Source organism: Rhinatrema bivittatum, chromosome 1 (genome assembly GCF_901001135.1).
Source record: "Rhinatrema bivittatum chromosome 1, aRhiBiv1.1, whole genome shotgun sequence".
Lineage (NCBI taxonomy): Eukaryota > Metazoa > Chordata > Amphibia > Gymnophiona > Rhinatrematidae > Rhinatrema > Rhinatrema bivittatum.
In genome coordinates, this window is record NC_042615.1 from 240,173,520 (window position 1) to 240,194,200 (window position 20,681).

The 20,681-nt window shown below is 41.1% G+C and overlaps 1 protein-coding gene across 3 annotated transcripts in view; it reads left to right on the top strand.

Annotated features, from left to right (window-relative positions):
• Window positions 1-12,083: 12,083 nt before the first annotated feature.
• RNF103 (ring finger protein 103) overlaps window positions 12,084-20,681 on the top strand; it is a 144,118-nt gene continuing 135,520 nt past the window's right edge. Inside the window, exon 1 of one of the 3 annotated variants that reach the window (XM_029592951.1) lies at window positions 12,084-12,879. In XM_029592951.1, coding sequence (XP_029448811.1) covers window positions 12,654-12,879 — 226 coding nt within the window. In that variant the 5' untranslated portion in view covers window positions 12,084-12,653. The remainder of the gene's footprint in view (window positions 12,880-20,681) is intronic. The other 2 variants (XM_029592924.1, XM_029592959.1) reach the window with 2 other exon arrangements.

Here is a 20,681-nt window from a genome sequence, read left to right on the forward strand (position 1 = left end):
GCTGACTTTGTTTCATTAAACCATGTCTTTCTATATGTTCTGTGATTTTGATGTTTAGAACACTTTCCACTATTTTTCCTGGCACTGAAGTCAGGCTAACCGGTCTTTAGTTTCCCGGATCGCCCCTGGAGCCCTTTTTAAATATTGGGGTTACATTTGCTATCCTCCAGTCTTCAGGTACAATGGATGATTTTAATGATAGGTTACAAATTTTTACTAAAGGTCTGAAATTTCAATTTTTAGTTCCTTTAGAACTCTGGGGTGTATACCATCCGGTCCAGGTAATTTACTACTCTTCAGTTTGTCAATCAGGGCTACCACATCTTCTAGGTTCACCGTGATTTGATTCAGTCCATCTGAATCATTACCCATGAAAACCTTCTCCATTAAAGGTACCTCCCCAACATCCTCTTCAGTAAATACCAAAGCAAAGAAATCATTTAATCTTTCCGCGATGGCCTTATCTTCTCTAAGTGCCCCTTTAATCCCTCGATCATCTAACGGTCCAACTGACTCCCTCACAGGCTTTCTGCTTCGGATATATTTTAAAAAGTTTTTACTGTGAGTTTTTGCCTCTACAGCCAACTTCTTTTCAAATTCTATCTTAGCCTGTCTTATCAATGTCTTACATTTAACTTGCCAACATTTATACTTTATCCTATTTTCTTCTGTTGGATCCTTCTTCCAATTTTTGAATGAAGATCTTTTGGCTAAAATAGCTTCTTTCACCTCCCCTTTTAACCATGTCGGTAATCGTTTTGCCTTCTTTCCACCTTTCTTAATGTGTGGAATACATCTGGACTGTGCTTCTAGAATGGCATTTTTTAACAATAACCATGCCTCTTGGACATTTTTTACTTTTGTAGCTGCTCCTTTTAGTTTTTTTCTAACAATTTTTCTCATTTTATCAAAGTTTCCTTTTGAAAGTTTAGCACGAGAGCCTTGGATTTGCATACTGTCCCATTGGTTATCCTCTTTCCACCATGTCTCTGAGATGCCAATTAAGTCTATGTCATCATTCACTGCTATACATTCTAATTCTCCCATCTTACTTCTTAGACTTCTGGCATTAGCATACAAACATTTCAAAGTTTGTTTTTTGTTTGTAATTTCATTCTGCTTTTTAATTGATAGGGATAAGTTAGAATTTTTTAGCTCAGGTGAGTTTTTAGTTACAGGCAAAGATAGTGCTCTCTCTCTAACTTGGGTCAACTTTGCTGTTTTGACTGAGGGTATGGTTAGCAGAGATTTATTGGCCGATCTGAGACTTCTTTGAGGGACATGTAATCATAGTGCGGTGTTAAGCCAGTCAGCATTTTTGTCATTTATTAATTTATGCACTGTGCATAGTGTTTTAAATTGCACTCTTTGTTCTATTGGGAGCCAGTGTAAATCTGCATGTGTTTGGGTAATATGATCTCTTCTGCCTTTACCAGTAAGTATTCTGGCAGCTGAGTTCTGTAGTGTTTGCAGTGGTCTGATAGTAGTATATGGTAATCCTAGGAAAAGTGTGTTACAGTAGTCCGTGCTGGCAAATATTAATGCTTGAGGTACTGTATGAAAGTGTTCCTGATTTAATAAGGGTTTTAGTCTTCTAAGGACCATTAGTTTGGGGTAGCCTTCTCTTGCTTTTATTGATATGTGTGGCTTAAGGCTCAGTTCCGTGTCTATAATTACTCCTAGGTTTCTAGCTTTATCAGTTAACTCTACTGATTTGTTATTTTTAAGTCTGATGGGATTTTGAATTCTTTCAATGTTTTTTCATTCAAGATGTATAAATTCTATTTTTTCAATGTTGATTACTAGTTCCATTTGGTTTAATAGTTTTTTTATTATGTCTAGGTATAACATTGCAAAATTCAGTGTTTTTTCAATTGATTCTTCAACTGGTAGGATTAATTGAATGTCGTCAGCATATATGTAGTGTACGATACCTAGCCCAGCCAGTAGGTGGCAGAGGGGGAGCATGTAAATGTTAAATAGAATCGCCGAGAGTGCTGAACCCTGGGGGACCCCTGTCTTTAGTTTGATTTTATTTATTTTTTTATTTATTTAACATTTTTATATATCGACAACCGTTTGCACATCGTATTGGTGTACATTTAACTCAAAACTAGTAGGCAGAGCCTTTACATGGAACAGTAACTATAAAAATTAAAGTTAAAAGGTATTACAAGAGACAAAGTAAACAAAAATTAATAATAATTGTGAACTTATGTACAATATATTTACAAGAGAGTCAACAGTCATATGGACAAATGGTTTTCATACATCATGTGGAGGGAGTAGAGATTTTGTCTGATATTGTGTTTTTTATCTGTACCTGATAAGATCTGTTGTTAAGATAGGATATGAACCATTCTGAGTACATCTTTCTTGAAAGATGTACTCATAAGAGGATCAAAAGGTACTTGAAAAAAACTTAAAAACTAGGACTTTTATTGTGTAAGCAGGACACCTGCGGAATCAGGATAAATCCTGTTTGTGATGCCAATTCTAAATAGCCCCTTCCCATGGCAGGGACCTTCCTGCAGTCAGTGGCATAGTTTTATGAAGTTTCAGATGGCTCACTGTTGTACAGTCCTTAGATGGAGCTCACACAGGTTGGACTATTAGATGCCTTCTTCCCAGATGGGTTTATTATACATACAGAGATCCAGAACCCATCCAGCACAGTCTCCCGAGGGTAAAGAGGGGAAGCAGGGTTACATTTAAAGATGAGAGGTTTTTTTTAGGGTTTACTGATTTAAAATTTATTGAAATTTGGCAATTAGCTAAGCAGCAGCCTTTTAGAAAAATGAATGTTAAATGAGACAAATGTATTAATAATTTAAATTATTTTTCTTGTGTGTTATTTGTTAGAACTGGCTCTCTGAATGAAATTAGCAGTTAAAATTAGAGCTGGGGAGGAGAGACCTCACCACCATGCCCCAGAGTTCCCTCCTCCTGCTGCCACTGCCATCTTACAGTGACAGGCCTGAATCAGCTTGCTTCTCTCCGAGACAGCCTCCCCACTTTCCTTCTGCTCCAGCTAAGCCCATTTTAGGTTCAGAAGAGAACACACCCAGCTTTCACACCACAGCAGGACCTAGAACACCAACAGGTAAGGAGGGGAGATCTCACCACTGCTCCCCAGGGTTCCTTCTTCTCTTTCTCTCATCACCATGATCTTGCAAGGGCAGGCTCAACCTGTCTAGCTCCTTTATGAGATCTCCCCCCACCTTCCTTCCACTCCAGCTAAGGCCCTGAAAGGCTATGCCAAAGGGCATGCCTCTTTGTGAGCCTTTTCATGTGCAACTTCAGGAGCATCAGGAAAACCTACCACTCTTCCTTCAACTGTCCTCTAAGTCCTGGACTATACCCAAGTATCAATAACCTTTGATCACTAATTTATCAAGACATTCTACTATAGGGTTTCCATTTGTCCACCCTTACCCAATAGGATTTCTTAGCCAGAAGATCCCATTCATATTCACTAGGCTTTCTTTCTAGTTCATCATCCTTCACATATTCCATAATGGAAATTCAACCCTCTATCTAGTAAAGACAAGGAAGGCGAAATTCTGTATTAAAAAAAAAATTATAGCCCTCAAAACCTACCCATACTGCATTATCAACAAAGACTACGATTAGGTAAAGATGACACGTAATACTCTCTTTCATGACCACCATATGCCACCAGAATGTGCTTCAATAAGACCTCTCTCCCTATTCAGGTGACATGGGATAGAATAACCCCTCAACCACCCAAACAACTTCATGCAAGGCATCTCCACCCAATCACTTTACAAAGCTATAACTACAAAAAAGATGTACAAAGCCATCCTACATCATTGCGACTTGGGTTCCTTAATGTAAACAGTAAATCTCACTACATCCTCAACCTCAATGAAGAATATAATCTCCAAATCCTGTCCCTGACGGAGACCTGGATCAGAAAGGATGACAATGTAACACTAACTCAGCTCTGCCCACCTGGTTATCGTATACACCAAACACCCTATCCCATTGGCCTTGGAGGAGGTATTGCTATCATGTTGAGACATTCCCTGACCCTTGATCTAATCATTTCCCAATAAATAGGCAAATCTGATTGCCTAGTCATAAAATTTCAGGCAACGAAAGAGCCAAACTTGTCCTGATATACCGCCCACCAAACACACATCCAGACTCCTTTCTCAAACTCTCAGAATTCCTCTGCAACATGGCCACTATGCTCCACAAACTCATAGTTCTAGGAGGCTTCAACTATCATGCAGAACATTCCCCAGTGGGATCGATGCTACTTTCCAATGCAACATGGAAGACCTTGGTCTCAATCAGTTAATCAAGATCCCTATTCACAAGCATGGTACCTCCCTTGGCCTAATCTTTAAATCTGCAAACTTTAATCTTGACCCCAATATGATAACAATGGACCCAATCCAACAGTCAGACGACTACCTGGTGCGAGCCACCATTCCTTATCCAAAAACAAACCCATCTTGCCCCTTCACTCAAACCATCATCCAGGAACCTTTCCTTCATTACAAGTGAAAGTATAAAGCTACTCAACATACCAAAATCTCTAACAGCCTCTGACTCACCAGAAGCCCTAGTCTAGCAATGAAACAACAAATTCACTTCTGTGATTAAGATCCTAGCTCCACTTAAATCCAGGCCAACTAGATGCCCTAGGAACTCTCCATGGTTCCACAAGGGTCTTCTCCTGAAGCTGCAATCCCATTAATAATTTTGGCGGAAACAGAATATAGACACAAACCTCCATAACTGCAAGGAACATGCAAATAAATATAAAGCAGCCATTCATCAGGCAAAAGGGAACTACATCTCCAAACAATTTGAACTCTCTATGAACCATCTGAGTAAACTGAACTAATTCAGAAGTTCTTCAGACTTGTTTCTCAAATTACCTCTACCAAGAATCACATGGCAGAGGACTTCACTAAATTCTTCAAGCTCGATATTCAACAGTATTTAGCCAGGTAACTCAGAAGTTATCCAGCTAAATGAAGATCTGGGCATTTATTCAGCTAAATTCTAATTGGCTAATAAATTAGCTGGATATGTTAGGGACATTCTGGGGCATAGCTGGGAGGAGTTACCTTAGCTAGCTAAGTCTGGTTGGGCCAAAGAGCTCTCTTAAAGTTAGCCAGGTAAAGTTAACCTGAATATACCTCCAAAGTTAGCTGGATAAGTTTATCCAGCTAACTTTGCTATCCGGACAGTGACTGACTATCTACCCTTCATGGATAAGATCCTAGCGTTACATTCTTCCTTTAACAAATCTCCCTCCTTCCCACATCACTTAATGACCTCACCCTCTCCAGCCTCAGGAACATTTCACGTGCCTCCAAAACAACACATTGTCTGAGTTTAGAACTGTCACCCCACTAATGTCCTCCAAAGAATTAGCCAAGCCCATAGCCCACTAAACCCAGTTCCCCAAAGGTTCATCTGCAACCTAAAGAGATCCAGCTGCATGGCTTTTCATGGCAATGCCATATTATCTGAAGGCTTTCTTCCTGACACACTTAAAGAAGCGATAATCAAACCCATTCTAAAGAAACCAGACTCTGACTCCAAAATAATTGATAACTACTGTCATGTCTCTAACCTCCATTTCTTATTCAAACTTTTTGAAAAGGAAGCCTACTTCAAATTCTTGTCATCCTCTAAGAGAGAAACATTTTGCACTCCCACTAATCCAGCTTCAGGAAAGGCCACAGCACTGAATCTGCCCATTTATTTATTTATTTATTTATTTATTTATTTAAACTTTTTTATATACCGGCATTAGTTGTGGACATCATGCCGGTTTACAGCAAAACTGATTAAGTTCGGAAATTACATTTTAACAGGGGAATCAAAACTGGGCGGAGGGTAACAAGAAATAGAAAAGAAAAGAAGTAACAGTAACATTAACATTAGACACTACTAATAGTATTCATTTAAGTGCAGATTAAGGGGATGACTTTATTCTAATCTTACTAGATGATTCTGCAGCCTTTGATAATCAATCACAGACTCTTGATTCAGTGTCTAAAAAATATCCCCTCATTTGCCCTTAGATGGTTTAAATTTTTTCTACCCAACAAATTAAATCGCAGTGACAGAGAGAAGCATCTTGGTGGTGGAGTGGTGCTTTATGTCCAGGATGGCATAAAGTCCAACAGCATAAAGATCCTGCATGAGACTAAATGCACAATCAAATCTTTATGGGTAGAAATCCCTTGTGTGTCGGGGAAGACTATAGTGATAGGGGTATACTACTGTTCACCTGGCCAAGATGGTGAGACAGACAGTGAAATTAGGGAAGCTAACCAAACTGGTAGTGCAGTAATAATGGGAGATTTCAATTACCCCCAGTATAAACTGGGTAAGTGAAACATCAGGGCAGGCTAGAGAGATAACGTTCCTGGATGGAATAAAAGACAGTTTTATGGAGCAGTTTTATGGAGCAATTTTAGATCTAATTCTCAGTGGAGCATAGCATTTGGTGAGAGAGGTAATGGTGGTGGGGGCCTCTTGGCAATAGTGATCATAATTTCATCAAATTTGAATGACTGGAAGGGGGACAGTAAGTAAATCCACGGCTCTAGCGCTAAACTTTCAAAAGGGAAACTTTGATAAAATGAGAAAAATAGTTAGAAAATAACTGAAAGGTGCAGCTACAAAGGTAAAAAGTGTGCAACAGGTGTGGACATTGTTAAAAAATATCATCCTAGAAGCACAGTCCAGAAGTATTCCATGCATTAAGAAAGTTGGAAGGAAGGCAAAACGATTACCGGCATAGTTAAAAGGTGAGGTGAAAGAAGCTGTTTTAGCTAAAAGGTTTTCATTCAAAAATTGGAAGAAAGATCCATCAGAAGAAAATAGGATGAAGCATAAGCATGGGCAAGTTAAATGTAAGACACTGATAAGTCAGGCTAAGAGAGAATTTGAAAAGAAGTTGGCCACAGAGGCAAAAATTCACAATAAAAACTTTTAAAAATATATTCGAAACAGAAAGCCTGCAAGGGAGTCAGTTGGACAAATTGGATGATCAAGGGGTTAAAGGGGCACTTAGAGATGATAAGGACATCGTGTTTTGGTGTTTACTGAAGAGGATGTTGGAGAGATACCTGTTCCAGAGAAGGTTTTTATGGGTGATGATTTAGATCAACTGAACCAAATCACAGTGAACCTGGAAGATGTAGTAGGCCTGATTGACAAACTGAAGAGTAGTAAATCACCTGGTCCAGATGGTATATACCTGGTCCGGATGGTATATACCCCAGGATTCTGAAAGAACTAAAAAATGAAATTTCAGACCTATCATTAAAATGATTCGATAAACCTGAAGACTGGAAGATGGCCACTAGAACCCCTATATTTAAAAAGGGATCCAGGGGTGATCCGGAAAACTATAGACCAGTGAGCCTGATTTTAGTGCCTGGAAAAATCGTGGAAACTGTTATAAAGAATAAAATCACAAAACATTTAGATAGACATGGTTTGATGGGACACAGCCAGCATGGATTTACCCAAGGGAAGTCTTGCCTCACAAATCTCTTACATTTTTTGAAGGGGTAAATAATCATGTGGACAAAGGTTAACCAGTAGATGTGGTGTATTTGGATTTTCAGAAGATGTTTGACAAACTTCCATATGAGAGGCTTCTAAGAAAACTAAAAAGTCAGGAGGTGATGTCCTTTTGTGGATTGCAAGTTGGTTAAAAGACAGGAAACAGAGAGTAGGATTAAATGATCAGTTTTCACAATGGAAAAAGATAAACAGTGGAGTGCATCAGGGATCGGTAATTGGACCGGTGTTTTTTAATATATTTATAAATGATCTGGAAAGGGGTACGAAGAGTGAGGTGATCAAATTTGCGGAAGACACAAAATTATGAGAATAGTTAAATCTCAAGCGGATTGTGATGAATCGCAGGAGAACCTTGCGAGACTAGAAGATTGGGCTTCCAAATAGCAAAAACGTTTAACATAGACAAGTGCAAAGTGATGCATATAGGGAAAAATAACCCTTGCTATAGTTGCACAATATTAGGTTCTATCTTAGGAGTTACCATCCAGGAAAGAGATCTAGGCATTATAGTGGATAATACAATGAAATTGTCGGTCCAGTGTGCTGTGGCGATCAAAAAGCAAACAGAATGTTAGTAATTATTAGGAAGGGAATGGAAAAAAAGACAGAGAATATCATAATGCCTCTGTATCGCTCCATGGTGAGACCACACCTTAAATACTGTGTGCAATTCTGGTCACTACATCTCAAAAAGGATATTGCTGCACTGGAGAAAGTGCAGAGAAGGGTGACCAAAATGATAAGGGGCATGGAACGGCTGCCCTATGAGGAAAGGCTAAAGAAGTTAGGGCTGTTCAATTTGGAGAATAGGGGACTGAGGGAGGATATGATAGAAGGAGCAGGGGGCACTCCATGAAATTAGCAAGTGGCTAATTTAAAACTAATAGAAAATTATTTTTCATTCAGTGCATAGTTAAGCTCTGGAATTCATTGCCAGAGGATGTGGTTACAGCAGTTAATGTAACTGGGTTTAAGAAAGGTTTGGATAAGTTCCTAGAAGAAAAATCCATAAACTGCTATTATGGTAATTAATAAACAATAGTAGCTTGTGATTTATCTAATGTTTGGGTATTTGTGACTTGGATTGGCTCCTGATGGAAACAGGATACTGGGCTTGATGGACTCTTCGTCTGACCCAGTACGGCATATCTTATGTTCTTAACTCAATCTGTCTTGTGGGCCAACGAACAATCCACTCCTGAAAACCTCATTTGTGGAGTACTTCAGGGCTCTGTTCGTTGCCTAATTCTCTTCAACATCTGCATGTGTCCTATCTGCAATCTGATTCTATCTTTCAACATTGAATGTTACCTGTTTGCAGATGACATCCAACTTTGTGTTAAACTTGGATCCGTCTAAGCCTCTGCCATCACCGATCTCCATAACTGTCTGATAGCAGCAGCTCAATGGCTCAGAAACCATAAACTCAAACTTAATCTCTCCAAATCTGAACTACTCTGGCTAAGCCACTGAGGTTACCCACCTATGGTCCATATCCTATCAGGACTCGCCCTTCCAGCCCAAAGACTCTGAATGAAGCCTAGGGGCTCAATTTGATCCTCATCTCATGATGAAACCCCACATTGCTAAGGAAGTGAGAGCTGCCTTTATGTACCTCCACTAGATTTGGCAAATATGCGACTATCTCAATCAGCGCAACTTTGCATCAGTAATCCATGCACTAATCACCAATTAGATTACTGGAACACTCTACTGAACAGTATCCTCCTGACCTGCTTGAAACGACTACAACTTGTGCAAAACATGACAGCCAGAATCTTGGTATGGGCCAAATCAATGGACCACATAAGACCCATCCTTTACAGACTACTCTGGTTACTGATTGAAACCAGAATTAAATGCAAAACCCTCTGCTTCATCTACAAATGTGTAAACAGGTACTGGAGTATCTTTCCTGGGTCCTTGTATTCTGCACTCCTGCTACAGAATTCTAATCCTCACAAAAGGTGTTTCTTTCTTCCCACCTCTGACTTCTGCCAAACTGAACTGTGCAAGACTGAGGGCCTTTAATTGCTATGCTCCCAAGATCTGGAACAAGGTTCCATGACCCATCTGCCTAGAATCAAGCAACCTTGCTTTCCGGAAAAGAGTAAAGGCATGGTTATTCAACCAGACCTTCCCTCTTTTGGCACACTAAGAAGAACAAAGTTCCTTACCCTGGATTAGATGATATGATAGGTCACACAATGCTAATTAATATCTTCATTAATATATTTGTTAAACCTTAATTTGATTGTAATCCGCTTTGAGACATCCCTTGCAAAAAAGCAGAATGGCAAATGCTTGATGCATTCCTGGACCCTTAGGCTGAGGCAGGATTGGTGCTACCTGCAGGGAGGTTTCCACTGTCAGCAGGCAACCCCATTTGAAGTAGAGACCCAGCTGGAGCTTTGCCTATACCAGCCCTCATTCCCTTTGGCTTGAGCCTTTGGGTGCAGGGGCCGGCAAGTCTTACGTGAAGTCTCTGCTGTGAGGAGAGGAGATCCTTAGATAGCTGGGTCTTATGCAGGTGGCAATGAGGTGTGTCAAGCAGCAGGCAGCGGTCAAGCATAATTTAAGGTCAGGCTGTGATCAAGCCAGGTATCCATCCGAAAGAAATAAGGGAGAGATAGGTGGGGTGGTCAGGCAAGGAGAAGGACAGAAGGCAAGGAACAGTGAAGACAGGGCTGAAATGAATTGGAGACAAGAAGCTGAAGACAAGCTGGGCTGAAGACAACATGCAGAAAGAAAGGCTGGGCTGAAAGCAAGATGAGACGCTGTAGCAACACACTCTACATAATGTGGTGGGACCTGTTGCTGAGGCATATTGCAGCTGGGAAGCTACCTTTTTATTGTGCAGCCTCCGTGGCTTGCTGTAGAGTCATCTTATTTTGCTGCATAGTTTTATAGAGAAGCTCATTCCTTATTTATTTTGGACTACTGCTAGATCCAACCTTTGACAGACTACCTGGCATTAACCACTTTCTGGTTGTCGGATCCCTTCTAGTTTTTACTCCTCAGCAATTTCCTCTCAGGAGTCTAACTTAAGGAGACTACTTGACTCTACTACCAGAAATAATTTGAAATGCAGCAAAAACAAAACCCTCTAAGTAGCTTTTCCTTTGCCTCCTGCCAGCCCCTTCCTATTCTGCCAACCAGGACTTCTGGAAGGCACTCCCAGAGACAAGAGATGCCTCTCTCTCATCCACAGGTAATTTTATTTCTTTTTTTACCCTTTCTTACAGAGCCATGTTTCCTTGCTTCCTCTCAGCCTGTTCCTCGAGAAAGCTCTACTTTATGTGTTTGTGGTGGGCTCTGCAGATCTCACACCTCTTCTAGGCCTCTGTGGAAGGCTGCTTTTCTACTATTCATATGGCTGCTACCAGCTTCGCAAATTTCACACTTTATCTGCTCCACATCCTTTCCTCTACTTTTTCTTGCCATAGCTGGCCTATTTTATATCTTCTCCAAGCTATCATCTCCATTAGGCACAGCTCTCCTTTTCCTGCTACACAGCACCACTCTTCTGGACCTTTGCTCTTCTCCACTTCCTGCTAGCCTTTCGGACTGGATCTTGCCAGACTGCTATTGCTCGCCCTTCTTACAAGTAAACAGAACTACTGAGACTAGTTTGGTGCCAATAGACTCCTCCCGCTGCCTCAGAGCCCTGACTGCTCCTTTTTTTTTATTAGTCACCGCTAGCCTCAGTCTGTCAATATTTAGCAGGCCTCTGGAGACAAATTCAGGGATATTTAGTAGTCGTAGACAAGACTTTTCATTTGGAGACGATTCCCCAGAACTGTCAGGTAACCTTAATGAAGATTACGTTTTTATTCATGGCCTATTTCTCCCATGAAAGCAGTGTTTGAACGCTGACAAAGCATCCTTCCATAAATTATATTTTCTGAAACTAAATTAGCGTTTTTAATTATGCCAATGTGTATCGTGCCATATTATGTTATCAAAAATCCCACTGAACTAAAGCATTAATGGTCCATATATTGTAGTTGCAAAAGCATAACGAGTAAACGTAATCAGATATCCACACAAATTAGATCTCAAAAGAAAACACTTGTGCTGAAAAATAGGATAGTTTCCCAAGGTACACATCAGGAAGGAATATGTTATCTTTTTCAAATATTTTATTGCCAAAAAAAAAATTCCCCACAAAATTATCACAGCCATGGCAGAGTTAAAAACTTTGAAGGGATGAACGGTTTTCAAATTCGTAGGTATTTGTTGAATGCTTTTATAATCGTTTGTTATTTTTGATCATACTGAAAAAAAAAACCCCAAACAATTTTAAAAGGGAAATGCTCCATCCTCTCCTCTCCCAATGGGCAGTCGCTGGACAAAACTGTATCCCGGGCAAGAAGTTGCTTCCCCCTTCTCTTCCTTGCGTGATCGCAGATTCGCCGACTGGCTCCGAAGAGCGGCGTAATCCTCCTTTGATTTACCGCCCAGAGCCGCCGCCGCCATCACCCCCACGCTCCCACCCCAACCCCCGTCTCAGAGCGGAGGCGCTCATTCTTGTCCCCAGCTAGTGACGTCACGCACGCTCGCTCGCTCGCCTGCCCAACCGGTCGGCGCCGCGCGCAGCCGCGCGCCCCAACCGACAACAAACCGACTCGTCTACGCCCCTCCTCGCCAGTCGCGCGCACGCGAGCGAGGCCGTGTCACCCGAGCTTCGCACCTCGCACAGTATCCCTGGGAGCAGAGACCTCCGTCGCCGGCCGACCCTGCCAATCTCCCGCCCGCAAAATGGAGGCGCTTGCTGGCGGCGGGCCTGCGCCCTGCTCCCAGTGACAGAGCACCGGGGCGGGAGGAGGTGGTGGTGGAGGTAGAGGGAAAAGAGGCGCCCCGGGCCCTGCACGGCGTTTCTTTCTGGTAGAGAGAGGAGCTGCCCTCTCCCCATTGAAGATCGGTGGCGCCTACTTTTCCAAAATAATTTCCACTTTTCCACGCGCTTGTTCTTATTCATCCCGCTTCCCGGGGTGGTTTTCCTCGTCAGCCTGCGGAAATTTAATACATTTCAAAAATAGCTAAATTAGAAGGAAGAAGCCAAGATGTGGTTGAAGCTGTTTTTCCTGCTCCTGTATTTCCTGCTCCTGTTTGTCTTGGCCAGGTTTTTCGAGGCCATCGTCTGGTACGAGACGGGCATGTTTGCCAGCCAGCTGGTGGACCCGGTGACCCTCAGCTTCAAGAAGCTGAAAACCATTCTGGAGTGTCGGGGGCTGGGCTACTCCGGCCTGCCCGAGAAGAAGGATGTCCGGGAACTGGTGGAGAAGTCAGGTAATTCCTCCACCCGAGGGATTCTGCAGACCCGCTGCAGGTTGAAAAGAAAGGGCTGCAGATATAACGTGTTTTTTTTGGCGGAACTCGAGATGCTGGGGTTGTTTTTTGTTTTTTTTTTTGTGCTCATACTTCAATTAACAAGATTTCAGGATATTTAATGTAGGGTCAGGCAGAGGGTAGGTGACGAAGACTTGAAGGGTCTCAGTACTGTTAACCATATGCACATTGCATTGCATTGCATTCGGATCTGCTGTGTGTATATTTTCAAACATATTTTAATATCTAGGAAAACCTGAGTAGTTTGTAGCCCGTGGTGACTAGCATTGTCTGGCAAAATGCATAAATATCACAGAATTAAAATTGGTAAGAACCCATATAATTTTGCTGTTTTTTAAAATATAGATTTGATTTGACAGTACTGCCTCCCAGCCTTTTTAGTTTTGGGTCCCATCAAGAGCTTTGGAAAAATGACGATTGTCAAACCTAAATCCCAACTCTTTCTATTCGCATAATAGCAAAATGTATTACTAGTATAATTGCAAATGAGAAATGTTACGTTCTAAAAATGTTATAGAACAGGTACATCTAGTCTCTTTAATACCTGATTTTTCTAATGGTGATTAATCATATGACCCTCTTGAAAGTCTTCCATGATTGGCTTATTAAAGTAACTACAGTAACTTTTGTTCTCATTACTTTCCAAATAAGAATACAGTGGGGAATACACTTTTTTGGAAAAATAATCTAAGTAAAGTGGTATGATGATGATTTTGATGGGAACAAATGTGCTTAGTTTCTCTGTCCGGTAGATACTTTACTGAAACATGACACCTTCCCAACTTTCCTGTAGGATTTCCCCATTTTCTGCACAAGACAAAAATCAGTAGAAAATGAATCTTTTGTAACTCTTGGAATATTATACAATGTTGCTTTTCTATTTTAATTTTAGAAAGGCCCTTTGGTGCTGAAGTATGTTAAAGTAATCAGCAACTTTCTATAAAACATCTGATTAGTTTTGCCAGTAGTCTGTAGCTGAATGATGACTTTTCAAAGTTTATTGCTTCTGATCTGAGGTAAAAAGATGGCCCTAGGAGAGCCCTGTAGAGACCGTTGATATGTTTGTGCACTGTAATCTTCCCTCAGTCTATTTTGTAAGGAAAGTAACCACAGTTTGGTCAATGTGATTACCCTTCCATTTATCTCTGTTTAAAGGCCTATTTTGCATCTTTTCTAACATTTGGATATGCTTTTTGAGGAGGTGTATGCAAGATGCCTTATAGAGGGAAAAGATGATGACTTTGTTCTTTGTTTCCACACTACCTGTGTAACATGCTAGGATACGATAGGACTGGACACTTGATTTTTTTTTCTAGATTATTTAATTTTTTTGGTGGGGGGGAGGGCAGTGGAGGGATCCAGTAACTTATTTGGTTGTAAATAACTTAATTATGGATATGTTTTGGTGACTCACTAATTTTTTTTGACTGAGCCTACTTTTGAGGGCTTTAAGCCCCTTGTTTGGAAATGGCTTTGTAAATCAGTGAGCAACCTGAGTCATGTTAGAAAACAGGATTACACAGTTATTACAGTATAATCTTTGCATCATCATCCTTAACCATTATTCTACTAATGAACTCAAGCTTTTTGACAACCAAATTATCTGGTTACAGACAGAAAATAATTCAAGAACTATATCTTAGCTAAACAGGTCCATGTACTAATAACAGTAAGGCCCTGCAGGGTGTGGATTATTGTCCTACCATTAAATTTTGAGGGAATTGGAATCATTCAGCCTTGTGCTTCATGGCTCACCTGAGGCATGCAATTATGGGACAACACACACCCTGTTGAGAACTATTACTAGAACAAAATGTTTAATTTAAACAAAATAATGAGCTGTATATTAATGCTCTCCTGAGCTTCCCCATTTCCTTTTTTTTTTTTTTTTAGGAAAGAGGGGCCAATTAATATCTTGACTTGCAATAAAAGAATATTATGAGCTGGTCTGGTGACATAGTCTAGCAGGATGATTCACTTGCTGCTTACATGTCAAAATAGTGTTTCAGGTCAGAAATTGTATTTTTTATTGAACCCTACTTACACAGTATAAAGCAAAGCAGTACTTTGGGGTGCTTCACAGTTTGGCTAGGTTCTTGAAGTTACTGAATTGCACAGTTAGTTTTGGATGAATTTAAAAAATTGAGCATAAGCTTTGGAATAGGCTGTAATGGAAAAAATGTCTCTGAATCTCAAATATGTTAATGTTGGATCTTCAGTATGTCTTCTGTATAGAAATTAGGGGTTTAAATATCCATTTAAATTATTGAAATTGTAACAGTTAACCATTTAACTGTTAACCAGCATGGAACATGAGGAGCTATGACATGGTGCTGGAGCAGAACCTGAGCCTGGAGGTGAGGTGGCAGCTATAAGGCAGTGAGAGACAGAAGGAAAGAAGCAGTAGTAGCTGCTGAAGATTGTCTGGCCTGGCAGTGTTGTCAACACCATGATTTTGCTGACAGTGGCAGCCCTGCTCCCAGCTCTTGCCACTGGAGCTGCAGCTAGGAAACACCAGAGTCAGTTTGGGGCCTGCCTTACCCCCACCTCTCCTTGCAGCAAATAGCTCCAGCCACCACACATTCAATCAGGGGATCTAGGCCCCAGCTCCTGCTATTGTGGGGGAGCTAATATGGTAACTGGTTAAATGGAAAACTGAAAATTAAATGGTAAGATTATACTTAACAGTTAACCATTTAATATTTACATCCCTAATGGAAACTAGAGGTTGTTTTGACCTTCTTTTATTAGTTCACTCGTGTATTATATTTATGCTTTCCTTTTATGCTCATTGCTTTTACTATTCTCTTGAGTTTTAGTTGCTCCAAGGGTTTAATGTTGTTGTTTGGAATAATGTAAATTGGAAGTGGATGTCAAGCTGTTTCTGTTTTCTGCTAGTCATTTCTTTATATATTGTTTAATATGCATATTTTCATTGTATTTATATTTATGATGTAGGAAATATGCTTTCAAATCTTACATGCTATTTCCTTATCTACAAGAATATGCCTTGGTTGCTCACAGGTGTACTGAAGCTTGAGATGTCTGCTTTAGGGTATCCCTGTCTCTGAAGAAAGATGCTGGACACTCCAGTTGGGTGTTCAACAAAAATATTTACTGCAACCAAAAATACTTAGTCCAATTCACAACAAAAATTCTCCAGATAATCTTCACACAAAGTAGGCAGTCCAAAGTGCCTTTTTTCATTTCTCTTAGCTGAGTCAGTGTCCTTTTGAATGGCAAACACTAGGAAAATCTCAACACTTGGATGATAAAGAGCGGGCTTCTAGAAAAGCTAGGATCTCATTATATCTCACTCTCTCTCTGATGGTAAACTGGGGCTTTAGGTGGCAAAGTCCCCAAAAGATGTTCAAAAGACCAAATAAATCTCTCTCCTTCTCTGTGGGCAGGAACTGATGGCAAAAGAAGTCCTTCCAAAACACAAAAGCAAAAGCTCTACAAAATATTTCCCTCCTTTTCTCTTTCTCTGGTTACAACGGACCTTTCTTTAACTGGATGGGGAGGGAGTTAGAGCACTTTTCTGACCTTCCAAAGGGGGGGAGGGGGGGAGGGAGATATACTCCTTAACCAGGATCTAAAAATATACAAAAGACAAACGGCTTTCTCAGTTCTCTTCACACTCCAGACCTCTGGAGATACTGGTAAGGGTAGAGTCTTTGGGGAACCTAAAATGAGGATCCAGTAGTTTACTCCTTCCTTTCCAAAACTACAACTCAAAAAGTGTCACACTGCTCCACCTGCACCTCCTGGTTTGGTACTTCACTGCTGACTTAACATAGAAATGATGGCAGAAAAAGACCAATAGTCCATCCAGTCTGCCCTGCAAGCTTCCCATGGTAGTATTTGCTGTGCTGTGCAAGTTACCCCTATTATCAGTCAGTGCCTCTTGACGTGCATTGCTTATCGACTTGGCTGTAAAAGCAGTTCTGCATTTTTTCCTTTAATGTCTGCTCATCAGTACCCAAGACTGTAAAAAATGTCATTGCTTGTGTTGGTTGTCTCTGAATCCAAATTCCTCTTCCTTCCACCCCCCCCCCCCCACCTCACTCCTTCAAAGCAGAGAGTGATGTTGCAGTTCCATCAAAAGCATCAAGGCTTATTGGTTAAGGGTAGTAATCCCATGCCTCCTGTTAAGGGTAACAACTGCTGCTCTGTGCAGGTTACCCCCATACTTATCAGTTCCCCAGACCAAAAAGTCGGGGCCATCGTTGGTTCTGTCTGAATCCAATTCCCCTTTTCCCCTGCCATTGTAGCAGAGAGCAATGTTGAAGTTGCATCAAAAGTATCAAGGCTTATTGGTTAAGGGTAGTAACTGCCACACCAGGAAGTTACCCCCATGGATGCTTTCTTCGTTTACTTTAGGACTTAGCCGTAGAAACAGTCCTGTGCTTTTTCCCATATGTCTGCATACCAGTATCCCAGACCATGGAACTTGGGGCCCTCTTGTTGCCTGAATCCAGTTCCTCTTTTCCCCCCATGTCATCTAAGAGAGGAGCAATGTTGCAGTTCCTTTAAAAGCCTTAAAGCAAATTAGTTAAGGTTAGTAACCTCAGGGTAGCAACCGCTGTACTAGCAAGTTACCCCACTGCATGCTTAGCTCATTTCTGTCTTCTAGCCTGTAGAGTTCCACAGTGTTAATCCAAAGGAGCCTCAGTGGAATTGTTTATAGGAATGGTCTACAAACTACCAGATCCTAGCTGATGGGTGATATGTTAGGAATAATCTAGATAGTGAGGGATTTAAGTAGTCCCTTACGAGTGGATATCCTGAAAACCAGACCTGTTTGTGGCTTTTGTGCACTGAAGTTGGCCATCCCGTCCATTTCTTGGAATTGGGACATGGGGCTTTTAAAGCACTGTTTTAGAATGTATGGATCTTGCAGTTGATTCATGAAAATTAAATTAAATGAACCTAATTGTTTCACCAATTCAATTTTTGAAGGCAGTAAAAGTGCTCTGTGATTTTATAGAAATAGTGAGACATCTTGATAGTGTGTGAGGTCCTCGGTGGGGAAGAAGCTAGAAGTTTTTTCATCAAAGGGATTACATTTTAAGTTTGTCCCTTTTTATGGAAAAAAATTTACAGGTCGATACAGTAAAGTGTGCTCCGTCGGAGCGCACTGTCAGCCTGCTCTGGACGCGTGTTTTCCCTTACCCCTTATTCAGTAAGGGGAGGAAAACACGCGGCCCACCCGCGGCACCTAATAGCGCCCTCAACATGCAAATGCATGTTGATGGCCCTATTAGGTATGCACGCGGGATCCAGTAAGTAAAATGTGCAGCCAAGCCGCACATTTTACTCTAAGAAATTAGCGCCGACCCAAAGGTCGGCGCTAATTTCTTCCGGCGCCAGGAAAGTGCACAGAAAAGCAGTAAAAACTGCTTTTCTGTGCACCCTCCGACTTAATATCATAGCGATATTAAGTCGGAGGTCCCCAAAAGTAAAAAAAAGAAAAATAAAAAAAAATTTGAATTCGGCCCGCGGCTGTCGGGCCGAAAACCGGACGCTCAATTTTGCCGGCGTCCGGTTTCCGAGCCCATGGCTGACAGCGGGCTCGAGAACCGACGCTGGCAAAATTGAGCGTCGGCTGTCAAACCCGCTGACAGCCGCCGCTCCAGGCCAAAAGGAGGCGCTAGGGACGCGCTAGTGTCCCTAGCGCCTCAAAGTGGAATGCTATTTAAAGTATTTAAACTCTTGCTACTGATCATTAAGATCTAAGCAGGAGGCAAGGTCTAATCAAAGGCAGCCTGATTGAGAGCTGAGGAGAGGATGCATTTCCCAGATGGAGAAAATTTAATTTAATTAATACATTTCTTAACCACTTTTACAGCCAATGCCTAAGGCAGTGTACAAACAAATCAAATCATTAAATCCAATATAAACAATACAAAATGATCATGTGAGGCAGGTGGAAGGACAAGTCCATTAGATTTAGTGATCAAACTTTATCCAATACACAGGTCCCCTTTTATGCAGCCATATACTTGCAGGGCCGGTGCAAACTAGGCAGTCGCCTAGAGCACTAACCAGTACGGGATGGTAAAATCACTAGCATAGCTAAATATTGTGGCCAAAGATTATGAGAGACCTGGTGGTGCAAACAAGTGGAGCCCATCTTGTTTGCAGCCGAAGATTAGGTCCAGCATGGTCATGAGTGGAGCCCTTTTCACCCATGGCTGAAGACAGAGGAGAGAGAAGAGGCCTGGGAGAGCTTTCCCATGAAGGAAATCTGCAGGTTTGTGATGTGGAGTTCTCTCCATATATTCATGTCTCCCTACTTTCTGGAGAGGAATGGCTTACTTAATGGTCAGTTTGGCCAGTCTTTCTTTTGGAATCTCTTTGATGTGTAGAACCCGATTCTCCCTGCCTAGGGCCCATTGTTTGGGTTCAGGCTGCCTCCCCCTCTGTTACCAACAGCACTGTGGTTGAAGTGCCTGTTGGCACCTGGTTGGTGCTTGTTGGTCCCCCTTTTGCGTTGGGAAGCAGCCTGTAGCTAAGGATTCACCCATGTGAGGACTACCATCCTGCTTGTCTTAGGAAAAAGCAGAATTGCTTACCTCTAACAGGTGTTCTCCTAGGACAGCAGGATGTTAGTCCTCACAAAACCTACCCACTACCCCATGGAGTTGTTTCTCCAACTTTTTGTTTTAATTTTTATCATAATTCTATGTTACAAGACTGAAGAGGGACCCTGCATGGACATGTAGAATAGGGCATGCCCAGTATGCTCAATCAAAGTTCCAGAAACTTTGACATAAGTTTTCTGTGCCGGGCTCCATCCGATAATATCACCCATGTGTGAGGACTTAACATCCTGCTGTCTTAGGAGAACACCTGTTAGAGTTAAGCAACTCTACTTTTTCCGCGGACAGGATAATCAGCCACACGTATTCTCCCCACTTAGAGTTTGATTTCCAGTGTATTTTTATTTTATTTATATTCCGCCTTTCAGCACTTTAAACCAGATTATATTCAGGTATTATAGGTATTTATAACTGAAGAGTCTCATGTGGTGGCTGCATAGAAATGTATGTGCATGCTTAGAAAAACCTTTTATTTATTTATTTATTATTTATTTATTTATTGTTTTTGTTATACCGAGTTTCATGATAGGCATCACATCAACCCGGTTTACAAATAACAAGGAGTGTAAAGCATAACGTAACGTAAAAAACAATATTTTCAATAAGAACCTTGAACTTTAAATACAGTGAATCAGAAAAAGGGAGAGGGAAAGTTACAAAAAACAAGGAAAATAAACTTGGGATGGAAGGGGAGAAATTGAACAGCACAATATTTACATTTCAGCCTATTGATACATTAGAATAGCAAGTGAAAAAATAAGACTATGAAACGGTACATAGGTAATCAAATGAATAAATATGACACAGTTGTGAATGGTAATAGTATGATAAATATTCAGCAGGAATTAGTGAGAGAGGGTTTGAGGTTGGTTGATTCGTGTTTACATTCCATTATTGCATACGAGTTAGTGCTAGTGAGAGGAGGTTTTATTCAAGGCTTGGAAATGCTTTTTTGAAAAGCCAAGTTTTTAGTCTTTTAGACTTTTTTGGGCTCTGAGAGAATGTTTCCTTGTCAGTACCATTAGATAATGTCACTCAAGTGACTGAAAATCCTGCTGTCTAAGGAGAGCACCTGTTAGATAATCAACTTAGTTTTATCTCAGGAGCCTCTGACTTTCTCATGACTAGTTCTTGGAT